This window comes from Dipodomys ordii, unplaced genomic scaffold, assembly GCF_000151885.1.
Source record: "Dipodomys ordii isolate 6190 unplaced genomic scaffold, Dord_2.0 Scaffold12, whole genome shotgun sequence".
In the NCBI taxonomy this organism is placed as follows: Eukaryota; Metazoa; Chordata; class Mammalia; order Rodentia; family Heteromyidae; genus Dipodomys; species Dipodomys ordii.
The window spans coordinates 25,982,912-26,006,246 of record NW_012267228.1 but is presented as its reverse complement, the minus strand read 5'-3'; the positions used below and the strand labels follow the sequence as shown (position 1 = coordinate 26,006,246).

The window sequence follows — 23,335 nt, the reverse complement described above, 5'->3', positions numbered from 1 at the left end:
TTTATCCCCCTTGCAATGTCTTTGTTGAGGACATCTCCTTGTTGCTTTTATAGGATTTCTGGATATATCTCTGTGATATCACTCACCATAGCTGTAAATTTCCTCCAGTTAGATCTACAGACTCCATCTGAGCCAGACTACAGCATAGGTGGCGGTGTGTATTTGCGTCAGGATGGATTAGAACTCGTGTCAAGTGTTTCTAAGATATTTGCACTGATTGACCATCATTGAAAACCATCCTAGAGCCATTAGATTATTTGGGTTGTAACACAGCAAATTTTCACTCCATTATTCCTTCCATGCTATTATCTGGAAAACAGCGTATGGAGAAGCTTGCCACCACCAACAGTTACTGCATTGTTCTGTGATACTGGGATAAGCTTTTGCACATTTTAGAAGCCTGAATACACCCCCCACCAAGATGTTCCTTGTTCAAGGTAGCAATGTCAGCCCGTTGACAGAAATTATGTTGAATTCTCTAGGCTTCCAGACCGTACACCTAATGGTCTCTCTCTCTCTCTCTCTCTCATCACAGAACTCCAGTGCTGACCATAGAGTCCGACTGGACCTGGGTCTCTGGGACAAGTTCAGTGAGCTGGCCACCAAGTGCATTATTAAGATCGTGGAGTTTGCTAAACGCCTGCCGGGTTTCACCAGCTTGACCATTGCAGATCAAATCACCCTGCTGAAGGCCGCCTGCCTGGACATCCTGGTATGAGTCTTTCTGAATTCTCAGGGTGTGGGAAGAGAAGGAGGGAGAGGGATGATGATGAGAAGCTCCCTGCTGCACTTCCTAACAACTCCTGAGCCCACCCTCTGGGAGAGGCCTGGAATTAGGCAGAATCTTCCACTCTCCCGCTCCCCTCAGGTGATCTTGGGAGGACAGACTTTCTCCCTGCCTTATGAGGTTACCTATATCCTGTTCAGGCTCCCACTGCCCCAGAGCCTCATGGGACATCAAAACCCATTCTATGGGACCATCCTACAAGTGTTTAAAGATTGCCAATGTTAGGATCCTTCAGGCTAAAGTACCTGGAGGTGGCCCAGGGGGACCCTGGCTCCAGCCTCTGCCCCAGTCCTGTCCCAACTCCATCTGTGGCATTGGAGAATTTGTCCTTCTTGTCTTAGTTCAAGCGCTAAAGAGAAAAGGCAGCTTAAGTAATGCTTAAGGCGTTAGCATGATGGACGGTGTATGCTGGGCCCTGGCTATGGACTCCTCCCCTGGGCTTTCCTGCTGCATCCTCTCCAGACTGGCCAGGACCCTGGGCCTCTCAGCTCCTACACAGCACTGAACTCCTCATGGGCTCCACCCTCATGACTTCATCTAAACCTACTCTACCTCATGGCCACACCATTCAGTACCACTGCCTGAGGATCACACCATTTCATACCGCAGCTTGAGAATCATACCATTAATAGCATGGCTTGGGGATCAGGGCTCCAGAGAAATGGAGAGAGGGAATGAATTCAGAATGTGGTAGCCCTGTAGGCCTCTTCCCTCAACCGAAAGGAAAGGTACTCCTGGTGCTATTTAGTTCCTCGCCATTGTCACACTGAAGTTTCTAGAGCCTTGGAGAGGATCAGGCTGAGGTCACAGCTCCTCCTCCGTGGTCTCTGCTGGCCTCTGCTGGCTAATGTCCACTCTTTCTCTCTCAGTTCAGAATGCCGTGGACTTGTTTGAAGGAAGAAAGTACACAGCTCACATCAGAAATTAGAGAGTTGTATACTTCGTTTTTACGGTGCTCTGAAAGCATAGATTTTTTTTTCTTCTTATTCCAACTTCACAACTTAGGGAGGAACTCACTCTGCTAAGCAATCCCAGAAGGAGGGAAGAAAGCTTGGGGAGGGGGCGGGGGAGAGTCACTCATGTCTTAGTGTGTTTTCTGTCGTATAACAAAGTAACCCAAGGCAGGGTGATTTGTTAAGAATGGAAGCTTCTTTAGCTCCTGAATCTGGAGGTTGAGAGGCCCAAGAACACCGCCTTGACACCAGCTCAGAACCTGCGAAGCTTTTTGTCTACATGGAGACACAGAGTGTGATCTCTCGCTTCCTCTTTTTTATAAAACTGCAGTCCATCTTTGGGGGTGGGGAGTTTACCCTAATATGGAATCCTCATTACTTCTCCCAAAGCCTCACATCCACTCAACTTAAATTCAGGTACATTTTTAGCATGAATGTGTAGGACACATGAAAACCATGGCATGGCGTAGCTGAGTGGAAAGCCAGAGTGTTTACAGCTCCTTCATTTGCTAATTAGACCCAAGGACACTGCTGATAATGACTTGGTAGCCTGCAGGTGCCAGAGATTGGGAGAAGGTGCAATTTTCCTTCTCATTAAGCTATAGAGTCTAGGGTAAAGCCAGGTTCATTCAGAAAAAAATCAGGACCTGGAGTTTGCCAACCTCATCTCCTTTGATTCCCCATGCTACTCATGAACCTGAGGAATGAGAAGTCAGCCCATTGTATAGAGGAAAAGCTGGAGGGGAGGGGAGTCACTGATGAGGCCACCAGAACCAACCCTCAAAAGCCAGGGCTTTCAGGTCAAGAATCACAAGAGACATAACTGGGAACCCTTGGGAATGGCAGACATGTGAGACATGTGGACCGCAGGCAGAACTACCCTTCCTGAAGTTAGTAACAGCAACTAAGGCAAATCAGTAACAATATTGATGACGAGCTATTGGAGTGAGGAGCAAGAATGATGGTGACAAGGTAGTAAAGTGGGACTCAGCCACACATGCCTTGGGGCCCTGAAATGTGGCTTGTCTAAAGGGTGGCCACTGTAGAATAAATGTGGGGGTTCCCAAAGTGTATTGAGAAATGTCACACATCTCCTTAATGAGTTTTCTATTGATGACACGTTGGGACAATTTGGAATGTGTTAGGTCAAAAGTATATGGCTAAATCGTTCTGCCGAATTCTCTGAGCTCCCTTAGCATTTCGAGAGAGGCCATGAGGGTGCCGGGCTGAAGGCAGGGACAGTACCAGGAGACTCCCCACACAGCTGTTCCACTTACGTACCGTGGTAGTTATTATTATCATATTTTAAATTTCCCATGAGCACTTCGGGAAAAAGTCAAGTCATATCAGATCCTGCTCAACTTGTCACACACAATCAGTGCAGATAGCAAGGTGAGGGAGAATTCTACTCTCGCCTTGATGGGAAACAGGGCACCCCAGGATCCCCCTTGGGGGCTTAAAAGGTGAGCGAGAAGCTGAGGAGCAAATGTATCCCATTTATCCAGCGAATGTTCATTAACCACTCACTGTGTGGAAGGCACTGTCCTAAATGCATGAGACCCCGCAGAGAGCAAGGCCAGCGAAGGAGCAACCCCACCCCCACAGTGCTGTTCAACAAGGGAGCTCACGAAGCCTGGATAGTGACAAGTACCACAAAGACAATACATCAGGATGTGACACTGGGCACTGATGGCTGGAATCCTAGCTACTCAGGAGGCTGAGATCTGAAGATCATAGTTCAAAGCCAGCCCGAGCAGAAAAATCTATGAGGATCTTATCGCTAATTAGCCAGCAAAAAGCTGGAAGTAGAGCTATGGCTCAAATAAGCCTTGGACAAAAAAGCTACAGGACAGCACCCAGGCCCATGCACACACACACACACAGAATGTACTTATACTGTGGCATACTCTGAAGCAAAGAAAAAGAATGCACTACCATAAGGACAAATCCCACAGACACATGCAGAGTAAAAGTCAGACACAAAAGGTAATGTGCTGTTTGATTCTATTTGTCTTGAGTGCAAAATAACAGGAAACACTGACCTGTAGGAATAGGAACCAAAATAATTCTACTTTTGGAGATGAAGATTGGTTTAGAAGAATCCAGGGAGTCTCTCCTGGTTGGAAATATTCCTGTCTGAATACTGGTCATGGTGACTCAGGGTTATCAGTGGAGAAACTTCATTAAGTTGTACCTTTGAGGTTCATGTACAATCCAAGATATATATGCAGACACTTACCTATTGCTTTGTAATAGCCAGGAAACTTAGGAGTTTAAAAGACAGTGAGCTGATGTGGGTATCGGGAAGGTATGAAGACTCCCTGGCTGACTCTGGCTTGGCTGCTTGTGATCAGGATATGTGGTCCACAGTCCTCTGAGGACAGAGGTCATATCTAGTCCAGTGGTCAAATCCAGAGCTGGTATAGAAGGGTATAGCTGTGTCCTGCTTATTACTCTCTACATAATGCTAATTCTGTTTGTTTGTGTTTGTAGTGTTTTAATGAAAGAGCTGTGAAGGCATCAGGCATCTGAAGCAGGACAGACTGCTCTGGGAGATGAAACCTTCATGACTTCCTTACATGTGGCTTCTGCTCTTAGGAAAGACTGACACACTGACTGCTTTAGATGATCCAACAAATACACTTTTTTTTTTTCTTTCAGATTCTCAGAATTTGTACCAGGTATACCCCAGAACAAGACACCATGACCTTTTCTGATGGCCTTACCCTCAATCGAACTCAGATGCACAATGCTGGATTTGGTCCTCTCACGGACCTCGTATTCACCTTTGCCAACCAGCTTCTGCCTTTGGAAATGGATGACACAGAAACAGGTCTTCTTAGTGCCATCTGCCTAATCTGTGGAGGTACAGCTTCCTAGAAAATCCTCACGGGGCCATGAAGAACAACTTAGAAGTTTTGGGAAATCTCTTGTTCCCATTCTGGACTTATTCTGCTTGGGGCAAGGCATGTGAATAAAGCATGCCCGGGTTTGTTGCATCTTTCTGTATTTCATTTCTGTATTTAACCCAAATTGTGAAGATATTTGGGATCCTCGTGCTCTGAAAGAAATGCCAAAATGCTATTTCTCCTGCTGCCGCGGGTACTTTTTTTTAGAAGGCAGGACCACACTATTATAAATTACCTAGGGACGGTTTAATGATGACCCAAGGGAATTGCATGTTCGGTTTGTTAATATAGTGGCTGGGAATACAAGTTATTGCCTGGGCTTCCCCACCAGTCCCTGGAGGACTGGAATAAAATATGCTTTTCTTCTTTGTAGTGACCCCTGCTGGCTTACAGGAGGCTGAATCTCAAGTGGTTAGAAAGTAATGGCTTTAATTAAGGGGCAGATTTACCTTGTTTTTATAACCATCTTGCTCAAGGTTTGTTTTTTTATTCAGCTCAATACTGACATCTCCTGGTCATAAGAGGTAATTCTTTCCTTGAGAAAAGCAATCAAAAACAATCGAATGTGCTTTGGACCCATGAGGGGGACAATGACTTTCAAGTATTACTGTATAGGTATTCAAGTTGACGTGTAATCGGATCACCAAATTAACAGTCCACATACAGTAGGAACAGGGAATCCAGGAGAGGCAAAGTGGGTAGAAATCCTGGAACCTGGAAGCTACATACATCATTTCTGTTCTGACACTAATTGTTCCATACTTTCTTCCTCATGTCTAGACCGCCAGGACCTTGAGGAACCAACAAAAGTAGATAAGCTACAAGAACCATTGCTGGAAGCATTAAAAATCTATATTAGAAAAAGACGACCCAGTAAGCCTCACATGTTTCCAAAGATCTTAATGAAAATCACCGACCTCCGCAGCATCAGTGCGAAGGGTATGTTTGCACACGACACCACAGAGGGGCTTCCCAGGGGGTATTCTTTCTAAAACTGCATGTTTTGTTTAATTCAGGGTGTCTTGGCTACATATATATGCTTTGAAACTCACATATCATTGAAATCAAAATGGAAGTAAGGAACACAATTCAAATGAATACACAAAAACCTCAAACTTTACTCCTAGGTTTATATTAGTTCATCTCTAAGCATGAGATTACTTCTAACTGGTACGCAGTGACTTTTTATTTCCTTGTGTCTCTGGGGATTGAACCAGGGCCTCCTCATTGCTTGCTACGAAAACATTCTGCCCCTTGAGCCATACCCTCACCCCTTCCATTTGTGTTTTACATGTGATATAGGTTTTCACTTTCTTTGCCCTGGCTGGCCTTGAACTTCAATACTCCCACCTCTACTTCCAGAGGAGCAGGCATTACAGAAATGTACCACCACACTTGGCCTTGATGATTTTAACAGATTAGTTTTAAAATTCTGATGATGAATTAGAAAAACTTTTTCAGAGAATGTACTATATGGCAGTTCACATCTCCATTCTAGCTTTTCAGACATCTCTAGTTTATATAAACTTGACTTTGGCTTTTCCTGGACACACAAGGAAAATTAATAGTACTTAGGGTAATTGTTATTGGGTAAGGTTCTGTCATTGTAGTCATTGCTGCCTTGTGTATAGGCAGATTGACTTCTGCATACTTTTGAGCAAAGGAAATCTTGTCATCCTGAGAGGCATCACTAATCCTTGTTTGTGTGACAACTCAAGCAATTACAGAATTGCCTGGAGCAAGCGTTAGAGTAGGGTTCTTCTATGTAGAGAGACAATTCAACAGAATCGCTCTACCAAATGTGCTATTGTTTCTCACTTTCCTCACCCATTAGTGTACTCTTTACTTAAGAACCTTGGCAAGCCAAGGAAGTAACTCTACATTGCAGCAAGTACTTACAAAACACAGTGAGCTAGGCACCAGTGGCTCACATGTGTAATCCTAGCTACTCAGGAGGCTGAGATCTGGAGACTACAGTTCGAAGCCAGCCCAAGCAGGAAAGTCTGAGACTCTCATCTCCAATAAACTTAGAAAGGGCCAGAAGTGACACAGTGGCTCAAGTGGTAGAGTGCTAGCCTTGAGGAAAAGCTCCTCAGGGACAGTATACACCTGAGTTCAAGCCCCAGAACTGGCAAAAAAAAAATAAAGAAGAAGAAAAACAAAACAAAAAAAACCACAGTGAATTCAGGGACAAGGAGACTGGATTCAGCTCCTCCTACCTGGTTTCTTCAGTAAGATAGTCTGTGCTCATCCCTAGCATGGGGGTAAGGGAGAAAACAAAAAGCAGATAGATGCCAGTTAGGCTTGAATAATCTAATTAGGAGTATCTTTAATTTTTTTAAAAAAGGCTCTTTATCAATCAAGGCCAGTGATTATGGAAATATTGTATAATCTGAATACAGTAGCCACTGGCCACATGGTTCTCAAGCACTTGAAAAGTAGTTAATGCAAATGAAGCAGTTTTCTTAATTGCATTGAACAAATTTAACCAGCACATGTAGTTAGTGGGTCGGTGCACATTGAGGTCAACGTATCCAAGTCAGTTCTCCCACTTGTGGGTAACTGGTATCCTTGAATTGTCTCGCTTTTTAAAAAATTTTATTGTAAAGATGTTGTACAGATAGCCAGGCACTGGTGGCTCACGCCTATAATCCTAGCTACTCAGGAGGCTGAGATCTGAGGATTGCGGTTCAAAGCCAGCCCAGACAGAAAAGTCTGTGAGACTCTCATCTCCAATAAACCACTAGAGGAAAACTGGAGGTGACGCTGTGGCTCAAGTGGTAGAGTGTGCTCGCCTTGAGCTGAAGAGACAGGGATAGCACCCAAGCCCAGAGTTCAAGCCCCACCACCGCCAAAAAAAAAAAAATGTTGTACAGAGGGATTACAGTTACATGAGTAAGGCAATGAGCACATCGTTAATCATTGTTACCCCTTCCCTTCCCTGTGGTTGTCCCATTATCCCTTCCCTCTCCATCTCCCACACCATTTTTAAGATAATGTCTCTCTGGTCTTTCATCAGAAAGTTCCCTTTGTGATTATGTTATTTCCTGGAAGAGTGAGGCTACTTAAAGTAGAAACTGCCTCAGTGTTGTAAAGTTAGGCTAGCCTAGAGGAAGCACAATTTTCTGTTTTCAGGTAGACCGATAGTAGCAGCTGTTGTTTCCATGAAAACAAATGTATCTGATAACAAAAATCCCTGATCCAGATCAGCAAGTTCTGACCCTCAACTGATTGAGAACCCAGTGATTCTGAGTTCATAGTACACCAACAGCATTTTTCTCTAAATACATTGGTTTGTATTCCTGAGCACTATAATAATAAATGGATCTGTATTTTATAACTCATTCAAGTAAGTCTGAGGAAACACCATTGTTAAAGGTAGATGAAAACTAGACCTTTCTCATCCAACTCACATCCTTATTTTAACCAGGTTTCTATTATCTCTTTCTAAAAGGTGCAGAACGCGTAATTACCTTGAAAATGGAAATTCCTGGATCAATGCCTCCTCTCATTCAGGAAATGCTGGAGAATTCTGAAGGACATGAGCCCTTGACCCCAAATTCCAGTGGGAACCCAGCAGAGCACAGTCCCAGCATCTCACCCAGCTCAGTGGAAACCAGTGGCGTGAGTCAGTCACCACTGGTACAATAAGACATTTCCCAGCTACTCCAAACATTCCTAGTACCTTCACTTTCGGGATTGAAAATGCAAGGAAACCATTTTTACTGCTGCTTAGTTTTTGGACTGAAAATATACTAAAACCCAAGAAGGACCAAGAAGTTTTCATATGTTTCAATATATATATATATACATACATATATATATATATATATATTCCTCACTGTGTAACTTACCTACAAATACCAACTTTTCAAATTCTAAAACTCAGCCATTTCATGCAACCAGAAACTAGTTAAAGGCTTCTGTTTTCCTCTTTGAACAGTCAAGATTGCATGACAAAGACCCAGTTGAAATGATTTACCCCTGGTTAAGTTTCTGAAGACTTTGTACATACAGAAGTACGGCTCTGTTCTTTCTATACGTTTGGTGCTTTCCTTTTGTCTTGCATACTTGATAACCAAGACACCAAGGTTATGAAATAGACTACTGTACATGTCCACCTAAGAAAGGTTCAAAAAGATAATGGTGTTACTTTCATAGAAGAATCAAGACATCAAGGTAAGGAAATAGGACTATTGTACAGTATGACAAGATAAGACTAAAGATACTCTAATTTAGTTAGTATGGAAGCTTGTCCTTGCTTTTTGATGCTCTCAGTTGCATTTTTTTATTTCATGTTGCCCAGTAAAAGTATACACATTCACTGCACTAGCAGAAGGAAATTCTGTATCAGTGTAACTGCCAGCTCAGTTCATCCAATGTCATTTGTTCAATTGTCAATGTCACTTTAAATTAAAAGTGGTTTATTACTTAATGACATAACTACACGATAATTTTAAAAAAAAGATACTACATTTTTACAGTAATGATAGCCTCCAAGGCAAAAACACTTTTTAGTGTTAATGTTTGTTTACCTGTTCACAAGCCATTAGGGAAATTTCATGGGATAATTAGCAGACTGGTCTACCACCCAGACCTTGTAACTCTAGTGTCCTGCCTGGTTCAGGCCTGTTATTGGCATTGTTTTTCTTTTTATTTTTTTCCCCAGTCTTCTTGATGCCAAGGGGCTAATGTTAACTCCCAAAGGCATGGCATAGACTCTGCCTTCTTCGACCTTGTTCAATCACTATGAAGCAGAGTGAAAGCTGTGGTAGAGTGGTTAACAAAAACAAGTGTCTGGTTCTTAGTTCTCATTTAAGCACTAGTGTATTTTTTTTATATATATATTAGCAAGTCTGTGATGTACCTTCACTGGCTCTGTTTGTACATTGAGATTGTTTAACAATGCTTTCTATGTTCATATACTGTTTACCTTTTTCCATGGAGTCTCCTGGCAAAGAATAAAATATATTTATTTTAAAGATGTGTGGAAGCTTCTACTTATTAGCCTTTAGTAAAGAGACAGAGAACACAGTCCCATTTTTAATGTTTAAATTTCATTTCAAAAAGCAGTTTTGTAGTCTGCAACCATGACAATTAAAATCTGTGCTAGTGCACGGCAGTCTATAACAATTCTACAAGCCAATCAGACATTACATGACATTTCAATGAGTAAAAAAGGGCATAAAACTGTATGCATAAGAACAAAATGTTAAAAGGCCTACCACAATAATAAAAAAAACCATCAATTACATCATCACATTAAAATAAGCCAGATGTACAAAAGTCGGAGACAGAAAAGACAAAAGGACAACACAAGGTATTTGTTGAAAAATGTTTGTGCCCTGGGGCACTTAATTAAACATTGCAAAATCAACATCTTCTTCTTCATCAGACTCTGCAAAATATTTTACTTCTTTCCTCGCCCGACCGGTCCGTGGCAGAGAAGGAGGTTCAGAAGTAAAGTCTGAGGGGAAGATGTCTACATCTGAATCCTGATCAAAAGCTGTTTTCTTCGGTTTCTAGACATTAAAAAAGAAAACAGATTTAAAATCCCAAAGTTAAGGAGACTTCCAGTGTTAAGAACTACAATTCATATATGTCACTTACACTTAATAAGTATTATAAATAATTATGCTTTTAAAATCAGACTTGTGATGCTAATTTAAGTATAAAACCAATTTTAGAAAGAAAAAGGTTAACTATAATAATTTGTCATTTTAAACTTTAAAAAAAATGTCATTTTGTGGTCTCACGTTAGCCAGATTGTAAGCCTCAAAATCATACCACCATTGTTACATGTTATATAGCAATTATGCTCAGTGCCTAGATTAATACAAATTTAAGTTGTCCTAGATACATATCAAGAATTCAGGGGAATAAAACAAGATAATGCACAGTGTGAGTTCATACTACTCTAAGTCATCTATAAAAAAATGCAGAGCAGAATCACCACTGAGGGCCAGAGAGGCACAGAAGATGAGATTGAATGAACAAAGTCAAGTGCAAAGTAGCATAAAGCTAGAATCACCTATGTTTGTATTTTAAGTAAATAGGAAGAGAAAAGGGGAGTAGAGCATAAATATCATTCATTTACCTAAAAGAGATGGTATATCTGGAAAAGAGCCAGATTGATTAGGAATACTGCCTACAGCCAAAGTCAATTTAAAAAATGAAGTTAATCTAAGTTAAAAAAAAAAGATATAGTGTAATTTCAAGTAGCATAAACTGCTACAGCTCAATGGACAAAGTAGAAAACACTAGGTTAATTTATAGCATAAAGTTTATGTAAGAAACCTGATTATATACATTTATACTGAATAATTCTTTAACCATACATAAGCCTCCAAATAATGAGAGTTTGAAGTTTAAAACTGTTACAACCCTGTCAGTTACAGACCATGGGAAATAGAACGATCACTAAGAAAATGCTATTGATTACCTTGCTTGCTGGTTTAGATGTTTTTCTGCCAGGGTTATAATCACCTTCATTTTCAGAGCCCGATGCTTTCCTTTTCTTTGCCCCTCGGCCTTTACCTTAAAATGATATAAAAGGTTTTTTCCTCTCAATGATAAATACAAAAGGTTTTTTCCTCTCAACGATAAATGCAACATAAGAAAATAAATGCCAAACATTACAGCTTCTCTGAAATGCCTACTCAATCGGGTACTGCAAGACCCATCTGTCACTCTGAATGACATACATGAAGTATTTCCCAAATACATTGAAACTAGTGGGGAAGTCCTGAAGGCAAATTTTCATAACTGAACCCCTGATAGAATACTGGCATTTTATATACATGGTCCTTGGGGCTGGGAAGGAAATCTTTCAAGGATGATTCTTAAGTTACAAGTGACTGAGAAAATTTTCTTAATTTCCAATTTGTTATAAGACCAACACTTTTCAAGAGACAATAAAACATTTATTATTAAAAAAGTAATTAGATGCTTCAAAAAATTAACACTGAACATATTATAAGGCTTTAAATATTTTCAGTTTTACGTATCAGAGTCATGTCCTTAGACTCTCCCAGTATTAATCATAAAATAACCTTTCAAATTCGTATTGCTTGTCAAAGCTATATTTATTATATACAGCATTTTTTTTAACCTGCCTAAGTTCTTACTCTTATCATTTGAAGAGGAAAAAAAGAAAGGTGCCCTTTAGTGGCTAGATGTTTTCAATCCCACAGTGATATCAGGAAAAAAACAAAACTAAATTCAAATTCTAGATCTTGAAAAAAAAATCCTAAAGTGCTATGATCTCAACTGCACCAGTAAGAATGATCTTGATATGTCCATTTTAAATAAATCAGTGAAACAGTATTTATAAATTAATAAAGCCTTCAAACCAAGCATACTTTAATTATTGATCTCCCCAGTCTCTATGGCTCTTTTCTATCTTCCCATTCTGTTTCCCTGTGGGGCTTTAGCTCCTTATTCCAATCACTCCTTTAAGAAGTAAAATAGACACATGAATAAAACTATTCTTCAGGTATATAAAAGGCTTAGTAGCTACTCACAAAGTGTTATCATGCTGTATTTTTCAAAGTATCTTTACAGATTCTGGTGCTAGGAAGAACTGGTGCTAATTCCTATGTGGCCTCAATTACAGCTATTTCATTTCTCAGACAAGGAAATGTTCTAGCCTAAGAGTCCTGCATCTATCTAGCCTCACCCCAATGAGTGCCACAGTTCAATTAGTATGGTGTCCTATGATGACCTAATCTGCCCTTTTTTTTTTTTTTTTGGTCGGTCATGGGGCCTGAACTCTGGGCCTGGGCGCTGTCCCTCAGCTTGTCAGCTCAAGGCAAGCATTCTACCACTTGAGCCACAGCGCCACTTCTGGCTTCTTCTGCTTATGTGGTGCTGAGGAATTGAATCCAGGGCCTCATGCACACAAGGCAAGCACTCTACCACTGAGCTACCCTTCCCAGCCCCCCTAATCTGCTATGTGTTTGCTACAGGGGGTCTTTTAAGTACTCCTTGAGTATCCTTACATGAGTTTGATTGGTAAAACAAGTGACTGGGACTAAATTATTGTATTTCCTGTATTCTAACCCAACCAATTCTTACTATACCACTTATTGTCAAGTAACACAATCTGCAATAAAATAGGTCCTCAGTCTCTTTAAATTCAGTGAAGTAGAAGAAACTAAATCTTTACCACATGATTTACAATCCTCACCTTTTGGTGCTGTAGTCTTCTTTGGAATGCCAAATTCTGAATCTGAGTCAGAGTTTATGGTCTCTACTACTTTCTTCTGTTTAGGTGCTCTCTTGGGCTTAGGGGCTATATCTGAAGATGGTTTTCCTATTAAGCAAATATCCATACCATAGATTAATAAATATACTTACCAACAAACCAATCTGAAATGAATTCTGTACAATTGAGATTTCTTTGCTAATAAGAGATGGAATAGCCACAATAATGAAATTATTCTTCTGCTTGGTCCCAACTTAAAGGCAAATGACTTCTCATAGATGACAAATGCTCTTACCTAATTATATATAATTTGCTTTTAGATAATTCAATTGTGACTTTAAACAGGGGAAATTAAAATAAATTAAAGAGTAACTTTTAAATATAGTATAGCCATGGCAAAAATGTAGCATCTTTGATATATTAATTATAACTCAAGTACAGCAACATATTAAGTTGTAAAGTTTTTTTTTAAATATTTAATGAAAAGAGATTTTTTTATGGGAACCTCAAATACAATGAATAAAAACCAACCCACTTCATCCAATAATTGAAATCCAGACATGGCATTTTTATGTAAAAAGAAATATGAATATCTTAGATAAGACAAAAAGGCCTTTGTTTTGTTTTTAAAATAGATTTTATTGTTCAGCTTCATCTGCATATCTAGCATTAGTTTTTACTTATGTAAGAAAAATGTGTTGAGTAGATCTGAATGATCTCCAGACTTTTCTATTATAAATTAAAAACCATAGCCAAGGTATGAAATCAGCTTAGATACTCTTCAATGGACAAATGGATCAAAAATATGCAGTATATACACACGAAGGAATTTCAGTCATCCATTAGAAAGTATAATACTGTATTACTTGAAAAGAACTGAACCTGGAAAGAATTATGTCAAGTGATTAGGCCCAGAGAGACAAAGCACGCACATGTGCCTCCTCTGTGGAAGTGAGAGTCGGCTTACAAACCTGTGAGAAAATATGCTTACTAGGCAATATGCAAATGTGTATAAACATATGAACTGAAATATGGTACATTCAAGGGAGAACTCAAATAGTGCAATTCCTTAGAAAAGCCAAGACAAAGTTAAATAGAATAAAATACCAGGAAATGGTACCTGAAAGAGGTAGGGTAAGGTCAAAAAGGGAGAAGCGTAGATAAATGAAGAGGAGAAAGAGGAAGAATGTAGTCAAGAATTCAATGTAGGCCTACAAAATTAAGAAAAGTAAGGGAAGGGGTGGGTTGGGAAGGATGGCTGAGAATGTTGAAATCAGTGACACTGATCAAGAGACATTGTAGTCATAAACTGCCTTGTAATGACAACTTTTTTGTACACCTACTTAAAGATTAAAAAAAAATCCTCATGTCAGTGTATGAAAGTTCAAAAAAAATTTTTTTTACGTGGTTTACTGGAGATAAGAGTCTCACTGACTTTCCTGCCCGGACTGGCTTTGAACCTCGATCCTCAGATCTCAGCCTCCTGAGTAGCTAGGATTACAGGCATGAGCCACCCAGTGTTGAGCTCGACAAATAAAAATTTAAATTTGTTTTTTTATTGTCAAGGGGTTATAGTTACATAAGTAAGGTAATAAGTACATTTCTTGTTAAACTTGTTACCCTTCCCTCATTTTTCTCCAAATTTCTCGCCCCCCCCGCCAGCTTCCCTGACCCCAAGTTGTACAGATCATTTCCAATATTTTTGTCTTGTGTATATCACTGTTGCATTGGTATAGAGGTTCCTCAAAAGACTCCACATAGAGCTCCCCTATGACCCAGCAATCCCACTTCCGGGCATTTACCCAAATGGCCACAAACAAGGCCACAGTAAAGCTACCAGTAAACAATAAACAACTACCAATAAACAACTATGTTTATTGCAGCATTATTTACCATAGCTAAGATATGGAACCAACCCAGATGCCCCTCAGAAGATAAATGGATCTAGAAAATGTGGTATGTATATATAAATATATAATATATATTATATATATAATGGAATTCTTTGCTTCCATCAGAAAGAATGGTACTGCCCCATTTGTAAGAAAATGGAAAGACTTGGAAAAAATCATATTCATATTAAGTGAAATAAGCCAGAACCAAAGAAACATAGATCCTATGATTTCCCTTATTCACAATAATTAGCATATATCTAGGATAATCTTAGCAGATGAGCAAAATAGCTCAATATGACTGTATAAGATGATACTAAGCAAAATGAACTCCAAGACATGGACACAAGAGGTTTTTCTTTGTTGTTGCTGTTTTTAATGTACTATGTGATTATTTTTGTTTCTTTTGTATGTTCTTCTCCCTATAGTATTTCCTCTGTTGCTACTGTATTTGATTTTGGTACCCTAGTATTATATATTGTTTACTTGGATTAGGAAAGGGAAGGGGAACAGCAGAATGGTGAGACTAAGGACAAGGGGGGAACCAGTGCAACACTGAAGTATTTCCAAGATATCATCTTGGAAATGATCTATACAACTTAGGGGGAGGGGTTAGGAGGAGGAGAAGCAGGAGAAAATTGAGGGAAAGGGTAACAAGTTTGTCAAGAAATGTACTCATTACCTTACTTATGTAACTGAAACCCCTTTGTACATCACCTTGGCAATTAAAATAAAATGGAAAAAGAAAAAAAATTATAGCACAGGAAGGAGGGAAGGAAAAAGAGAAAGAAAAGAGAGAAAGAAAAAGAGGAAAGAGAGAGAGAAAGGAAGAAAGAAAGAGAGAGAAAGAAAGAAAGAATAAAAAGGAAGGAAGGGAGGGAGGGAAGGAAGGAAAGGAAAGAAAGAGATAAAAGAAAGAAAGAAAAGAAAAGAAAGAGGAAGGAAGAAAGGAAGGAAGGAAGGAAGGAAGGAAGGAAGGAAGGAAGGAAGGAAGGTGATTAAAGGAAAATGATAGGGTATGTCTCACTGTGGGTTCCCCAGCCATAGAACTGCCTTACCCCAAGACAAGAATTCAAGAACAAATATTTATTTAGGAGGTGATGGAATGAAGTCTAAAAGTGAGATAGAGATAGATGCAACTGACATTTATAATCTCAGCAATTTTGAGGACAGTGTTAGGTAGTTCCTGGGCAAAAGAGCAGGACTGTAGATTAAAAAAAAAAGTAACTAAAGCAGAAAGGGCTGGGAACATGGCTCAAGTGGTAGAATACTTAGGAGGCCTTGAGTTCAAAGCACTATACCACCAAATAAAGAGGCAAACAAACAAATAAGTACAGCTATTAATAAATTAATTGCCAAGTCATTTGTCACTCAGAAGCTTAATTAATCTCAATGGGGAACTTGAGGGAGCCAGTATAAAACATATACCTAAGATATTAGGTCACCTGAGAAGCAAGGGCACTACGCTTAAAGGCCAGCTCCTATAAATCAATTCTCCCCAGCCATTGCTTAAGAATAATTGGGGTCAAGAGAGTTTTAATAGTCAAACACAGCTGCAAAACAAAAGTTCTTGGGCAAAGAAACACAGACATTGGACAATGTGTATGGAAGAAGGGAACCCTGGCTGGATGCATTGCCTAGTGTGTTAGCTAGAGACGTCCATAACCAATCTTACCCCAGTTCTAGTGCATTCAGACTGTTTTTGCTATTGTCCTGCTATATTTAATACACACGTGTCTATATTGATGCTGTATGCTGTGGATTTTTAAGATGCTTAAGTGGCTAGTCCATATCATTTAAACGTTGTCTTATATAAATCTCGGTTAGATGTGTTTGTGTTATTTTTCAAACACAAAGCACTAATACTGACTTCCTTTAAAAAGACAACTCTATTACATCTTGGTAATAGTAACATATTATTTGATTCATTGGTTCACTGATAACATAGGCCAATTGAAAAGAAAGAAGCTACATGAGCAACAACAACAAAAAAGAAAATCCTAGCTGAACTCCTTCCACATAAGGACTAAAGACATGAGCAATATAGAAAACAGTATCAGGTCACTATAAGACAAATCTAATCCACTTTAAAACCTAACAAAAAGCTTTACTGGATAGCCATGTTTAAATATCAATGCATAGGAATATTTTATAATTACATTTCTTTAAAATATAGTCTTAAAAAATAAAATATAGTCTTACAGACATTTTAGAATCCTTTCACATGATTAGACAATGGGTGGGATTGTATTGATACTTTATAACACTTTTATAAAGTGAAGTCCTGGAGTAAATAGTTTCAAATGATACTGTTTGCTTTCATGTCAATTATTATGGTTTATATAATGCTTAACAAAATCAAATACATACCCTTTTTAGCAGCTACTGTTTTACTTGGTACTTTGTCTGCTTGCTTCAAACCAAATGATGGTGAAAAAACAGAAGCAGTATCTTCTTCATTACTGTCAAATTTAGCTGAATCTGAAAGTGTCAAAGCTTTTTTAGTAAAGAGATTCTATAAAAACTTCTTAGTAAACTGATTCTTTGATGACTTATCTCTAACTATATAATTGATCTTGTACATTTCTATTTTGATTATATAATCCACAATATATTAAAGGCTGAAAAAGTATAACAATGCTATACCTCAAAAATGTTAGCTCTGTTGTGGAGCAACATATAATTGCATACAGTAGTGAACATTAACAGTATTAAGTGTTAATCATTTAAAACACAGCTTATCAGTTCAACAAGTATATACTAATTAACTTACTTTGAATGAGATATAAAAAAGATCCATTGTGATTGTTATTAACCTATCAAAACTATCAGTACTGATGTTCAAATCTAAATAGTAAACATTTATATTTTTTAATGGATACATTATTGAAGTCTAATTTTAAAGGCATGCAAGCTTACTGTCAGTTTTTTGGGTTGTTTTTTTCTTTCTGGACAAGGTCTCAATACTCAGGCCAGCCCAGCTGTAAGTTCATTTTTGTTCACAAATTAGCTTAATTTGGCAATCAATTCTTTCCTACCTCAAACCATCCCAAGTATTTTTAAACAGTTACTTTGATATAGATAAATATGATTATAACTGTGTTTACATAATATCTATCTACTGATTGCAGTAGATCCAGTCTTTATGGATACATATTTAAAAACTCAAGACACTGAGTCACTTAAGTGATATTAAAAACTCAAATGCCAAAAGCACTGGGATAAAAAGCATACTCTGACTAAATCTGTTCCTATGAAGATTTTAGTCTCTGAGCTAATAGGATTTAGTAAAAAATCTGTATCTATACTATTTATAGTTTTAAAATTATATTCACATTGCCATGGGAATCAAATTTAATCCTCCAAAATTTATTTTTATATTTTTCTCATTATTAAGTCATGATTTGAGCCAGGTGCCAATGGTTCACGCCTATAATCCTAACTACATAGGAAGCTGAGATCTGAGGATCATGGTTTGAAGCCACCCCTGGCAAGAAAGTCCATGGGACTCTTATTCCAATTAAGTCAGAAAAAGCCAGAAGTAGAGCTATGGCTCAAGTGGCAGAATGATAGCCTCGAGCAAAATATCTCAGAGACAATGCAGAGACCCTGAGTTCAAGCACCGGGACCAGACATATAGATGCTCTATACACAAAGAGATTACGTCTATTTGTCTACCTAAACGCTTCCATAATGCCTATTCTGACCAATCAGTTGGGAAATCACCCTTTTAAGAAGAAAATTACTCTATTAAGTTTTTTTTCTAATGTAAAAAAGTCTTCTGTACTCATAAAAAAGTTCTAAAACTGAACTTATCCACCGCTTTCTCCCCACCAAACAGAGCAGCATTAATTAACCAGTGAAAAAGCTGAAAGAGCATACCGTCTTCTGACTTCTGAGAGTATGACGTGAATGAGAAGAGATTCCCAAAATCTTGCCCTTTTTTGTCATGTGAAGACTTTCTATTAAAAAGAAATATCATAAAGAGAAAATAATGTAAACATCTCATTTAATCCTGATAATCTGTAAGTAATATGTACATGTACTGTAGGATTATAATCAGAGATAATCTTAGTTCTTTCATTTACTTTTCTTTCACTGTTGAAGCCAAGGAAAAATAGCAACACATTTAAAAATAAATCTATACACACACATTTTTTCATAAATCTATGTACACACAATATTTAACATATTAATGTATGGAATGGGGCAATGGTCTGGTTATTAAAAATACCACTAAACTAAATTCTATGGTTGACAGAAATAATCAGCCCAAAATTTAACAACAGAAAATTATTGATAAAAATCAACAGGTATGACAGAATCCCCTTCATGACAAAAATATAATTCTATTTACTCAAAAGTCCATTATGAAGATATTTGCCAATCCTTCCCCTAAAATATAGAAAGTGCTATGGGAATAAGTGCAGTATTAACCTTATCCAGAATGCTAACAATTTCTTAGAGCTCACTATAAGATCTTTGTTAAATGCTTAGATAATGAAATGTACCATAGTAGTGAATAATAGTCACTGTATTACTTACTCTGGAGTAGCTTTTGATTTGCCTGGAGAAAATGTATATTCATCTTTATCTAAGCCATCTGACGGAACAAAATCGTCTTCCCCATCATTCATTATGGGAGAGGCTTTTACTTTCAGTTCCTCTAAATCATTATTGTCATCATCATCATCAGCATCATCATCCTCTTCTTCTGAGAAATCAAATGTGTACTTAGGTCTTTCAGCTAGGAGAGAAATAAAAGTAAATGTTACCTGGGTGCTGTTACCAGTGGCTGATCCCTATAATCCTAGGAAGCAGAGATCTGAGGATCATGGTCTAAAGCCAGCAGGGGCAGGCAAGTCCATGGGACTCTTATCTCCAATTAAGTACCAAAAAGCCAGAAGTGGAACTGTGGCTCAACTACACAACACTAGCTTTGAACAAAAAAGCTCAGAGCCAGAGTCCATGCCTTGAGTTCAAGCCATGGGACTGGTACAAAAAATAAACAACAAAAAATTGAATGTTAGCTGGCACAGTGGTATATGCCTACAGTTCCATCTATTCAAGATGCTGAGGCAGAAAACACTCTAAGCCCATGATCAAAGCTGGCCTGATCAACACATGGATATCTCTCAAAAACAAGGCAGTAATATTAAACTCAAATCCTAGACTTACCTGCAAGAACTTTTTTAAAATGCAAGGAAAAAAGGAAAATAGAAAATGAAAAATTCAGAGTCAGGCTCAGTGGCTCACAAATGTAATCACAGCTACATGAGAGACAATCAGGAGGATCATAGTTCAAGGACAACCTAGGCCAAAAGTTAATAAGACCCCATTCTCAACCAATAAGCCAAGATTTGGTGCCAATGATACCGGCAGGAAGTTGTGGGTAGGAGAATTGAAGTCTGAGTCTGGCCCTGGACAATGATATGAGGCCCTGCCTAAAAATAACTAAAGCAAAAAAAAACAACAACTAAAGGGGCATTGCTCAAGTGGTATAGTACCTGCCTAATAAGAGCAAGGCCCTGAGTTCAAACCTGAGTATCATCAAACCAAATAATAACAAATAACATCTGCTTTACAGTTGCCAGGAGGCTAGGGGTAAATATTGTTTGTATTAAGAGAATACAAAATAATGGGAGTGATTTATTACTCAAAAACTGACAAAATCAGTCAATGTAGATTTGTTTCACATGGCCACTGTATAAGAGACTAGTACAAAATTTCTCATTTCCTCAATGAGAAGTTTTAGTTCTTTTTAAAAAGTACTAAACTTGAGAGGAATGGTAGCACACACCATAATCCTAGCAAATGCAGGAGTGTGAGTTCAAAGCTAGCCTAGGCTACATAGCCAACCTGGATGATATAATGAGATCCAATCTCAAAATACCTTTAAAAAGCACTAAACTTTGACTTAGCCTCTTATATTAAAAGCTTTTCTGTTTTTATAGTTAGTTTTGCTATGAAATAACAAAGACAGAAAAACTTCTATGAAAAAGGCAGAAAACATAATAACTTCAACACATTAATAAAATACAATTTTACATAAAATGCCTAAAAAGATAACCGTTATGGGAAAAGGCATACTTGCATAATACAAATGAGTTTTATTAAAATTTCTAACATATGTTATGAGATAAAATTTTTAAATTTTTTGATACTCTGTAATTTTATATTTTATTTTTCAGATATGGGAAAGCGGGTTAATTTTTGTGTAATTTAAGTTATCCACATTAAAGACTTGCCTATATTATTAGAAAAGAAAATTTAGTTACCTGATTATTAAAGAATCAAAGAACTTAAGTCCTAATATATAAACAAAAGAAGTATCTATCAGAGTTTAATGACCATAATGGTATATCATTCATTTTAATAAATTGGGAATTAAATTTTGAGAAGAATCTATAAAACAAAAATCTAGGAGATTCTAATTATTAGAACATTTCAATTTAATTAGTATTTGAGAAGGATCAAATCATATTCTCAACAACAATATATAAGCAAGATAGGGGGAGGATTAGGTAGGGGGGTGGGGGGGAGGCTGGGAAGGGATGGGAAGGGTAAACAAAGGAGGAGGCTACAATGCTTGATAAGAAATGTACTCACTATCTTGCCCATGTAATTGTAACCCCTCTGTACAGTATTTTCACAATAAAAAAAAGTAAAAGAGCTATGTACATAGAATTGAGACTCTTGAAGGTTTTCACCATATAGGGGTAGAAAACAAAAACAAAAGCACTTCTAATAGACCCATCACTGCTGGCACACTACTAAATAATTATTTTAGAGCCATGGAGGGAATATAACAAACTCTAAAATAAATAAAAATAAAAATCCAGTATGAAAACATGACTCAATTTAGAGAAATTTATGTCCAATTTTGCCAGAAAAGACCATTCTGTAATTTTCCTTTGTCTAGTACTCTAGAAACAGATAACACTGATACCAGCTTATACTATAAGTACATACAACTTATAATGTACAGTAAAATAAACATAACATGCATCACAATACCTGCTGCTCTTCTCAGCAGAGAATCTCTTGGAATCACCACAGGTTCTGTTTCTTCTAAGTCACTTTCTGACTTGGACTCATCATCTGACCAAGGATTCCGTTTCTTCACTTTTTTTGCACCAGGTTTACCAGTTGTTGTTGGTGTTTTTCTAACCCTGGTACCTAAAAGCAAAACAACAGTAAAATGTGTATAAACACTTATATAAAAGTCACTGGTGAAAAATAAAATTGCTGTAATGCAAAGTTCATGATAAAATAACAAATGTGCATGAAGACGAAGGCCATTATATCAATTATAGAAAAAAATCAAAAGACTCTATTAATAACGTGTATATAGAATTCTTCTCTCACACTAACACATATGCAGACAAAACTTTTATTTCCTCACCAGGCTCCTTTTTCTCCCTTTTGGGTTTGGGACCTTTATTTATAGGAGCCGCTGGGGTCAATGCCTCTTCTCCTATACCTTCTACTGGTGTTCCACTAAATTCTTCATCAAATTCCACTTTCACTGCTGTGGTGTCAGAATCACCCTAAATATTAAAAAGAAAACCAAACCATGAGTAAAAATAAAAATTAACACTGAATTCAAGTCAATAGATAGCTTCTTCATATTAGCTAAGTTTTTTATATAAAGTTTTTATTGTGAAAATACTGTACAGATGGGTTACAATCACATGAGCAAGGTAATGAATACATTTCTTATCAAGCATTTTTGCTTCCTCCTTTGTTTTTCCCCTACCATCCCTTCCCTCCCCATCTCCACAACTTCATCCCCCCCCACCCCACACCCCCGCCTAAATGGTTGCAATGGGTCGACCTATATTCCTATTTAAACAATTTGTTTTTTCCCTTCCGCTCACCAAATTATACCAACATCAAATACAGTGAAAACAGGGGTCATACCATGGGGAGGGACATACAAAGTAACAAAATATCACATGGTACCTTATAAATAGGTTAGAAACAATAGCAAGCAAGAAAAAAAATACTTGTGTCCTTATCTTGGGGTTCATTTCTTTTAACACCATCTTATCTGACCTTTTCTGCTTATCTCAGATATATACTAGTTATTGCAAATAAGAAAAACCATGAGGCCTATGTTTCTTTGCACTTGGCTTACTTCACTTAATATAATTTTTTCCAAGTTGTTCCATTTCCCAACAAATGGGGCAATGTCATTCTTTCTGATGGAGGCATAGAATTCCATTGTGTATATATACCACATTTTCTTGATCCATTCATCTATTGAAGGACATCTGGGTTGCTTCTACATCTTAGCTATGGTAAATAATGCTGCAATAAACATAGTTGTGCTGGTAGCTTTAATATGGTCTTGCTTGTGATCATTTGGGTAAATGCCCAAAAGTGGGATTGCTGGGTCATAGGGCAGCTCTATACGGAGTCTTTGAGAAACCTCCATACTACTTTCCAAAGTGGTTGAACAAGTTTATACTTCCACCAACAATGCAGTAGGGTTCCCTTCTGTCCACATCCCCTCCAGCATCTGTTGTTATTAGAGTTCTTGATTATAGCCATTCTAACTGGAGTGAGGTGGTATCTCAATGTTG

General features: G+C 38.0%; 2 protein-coding genes across 3 annotated transcripts in view; one reads left to right on the top strand and one right to left on the bottom strand.

The window, feature by feature from the left end:
* The window catches only part of Rarb (retinoic acid receptor, beta), a 146,454-nt gene extending 136,486 nt beyond the window's left edge, over positions 1 to 9,968 (top strand). For both annotated transcript variants that reach the window (XM_013010454.1, XM_013010455.1), the window contains 4 exons: positions 536 to 712; positions 4,402 to 4,606; positions 5,430 to 5,588; positions 8,104 to 9,968. In XM_013010454.1, the coding sequence (XP_012865908.1) occupies positions 536 to 712; positions 4,402 to 4,606; positions 5,430 to 5,588; positions 8,104 to 8,300 (738 nt within the window). In that variant the 3' untranslated portion in view covers positions 8,301 to 9,968. The remainder of the gene's footprint in view (positions 1 to 535; positions 713 to 4,401; positions 4,607 to 5,429; positions 5,589 to 8,103) is intronic.
* Positions 9,680 to 23,335, bottom strand: part of Top2b (topoisomerase (DNA) II beta 180kDa) — a 78,030-nt gene continuing 64,374 nt past the window's right edge. Inside the window, exons 31-38 of the mRNA XM_013010374.1 lie at positions 22,153 to 22,297; positions 21,765 to 21,926; positions 19,293 to 19,494; positions 18,630 to 18,709; positions 17,118 to 17,228; positions 12,838 to 12,963; positions 11,092 to 11,186; positions 9,680 to 10,171 (exon numbers count right to left, since the gene is read on the bottom strand). Of these exons, the coding sequence (XP_012865828.1) occupies positions 10,004 to 10,171; positions 11,092 to 11,186; positions 12,838 to 12,963; positions 17,118 to 17,228; positions 18,630 to 18,709; positions 19,293 to 19,494; positions 21,765 to 21,926; positions 22,153 to 22,297 (1,089 nt within the window). The 3' untranslated portion in view covers positions 9,680 to 10,003. The remainder of the gene's footprint in view (positions 10,172 to 11,091; positions 11,187 to 12,837; positions 12,964 to 17,117; positions 17,229 to 18,629; positions 18,710 to 19,292; positions 19,495 to 21,764; positions 21,927 to 22,152; positions 22,298 to 23,335) is intronic.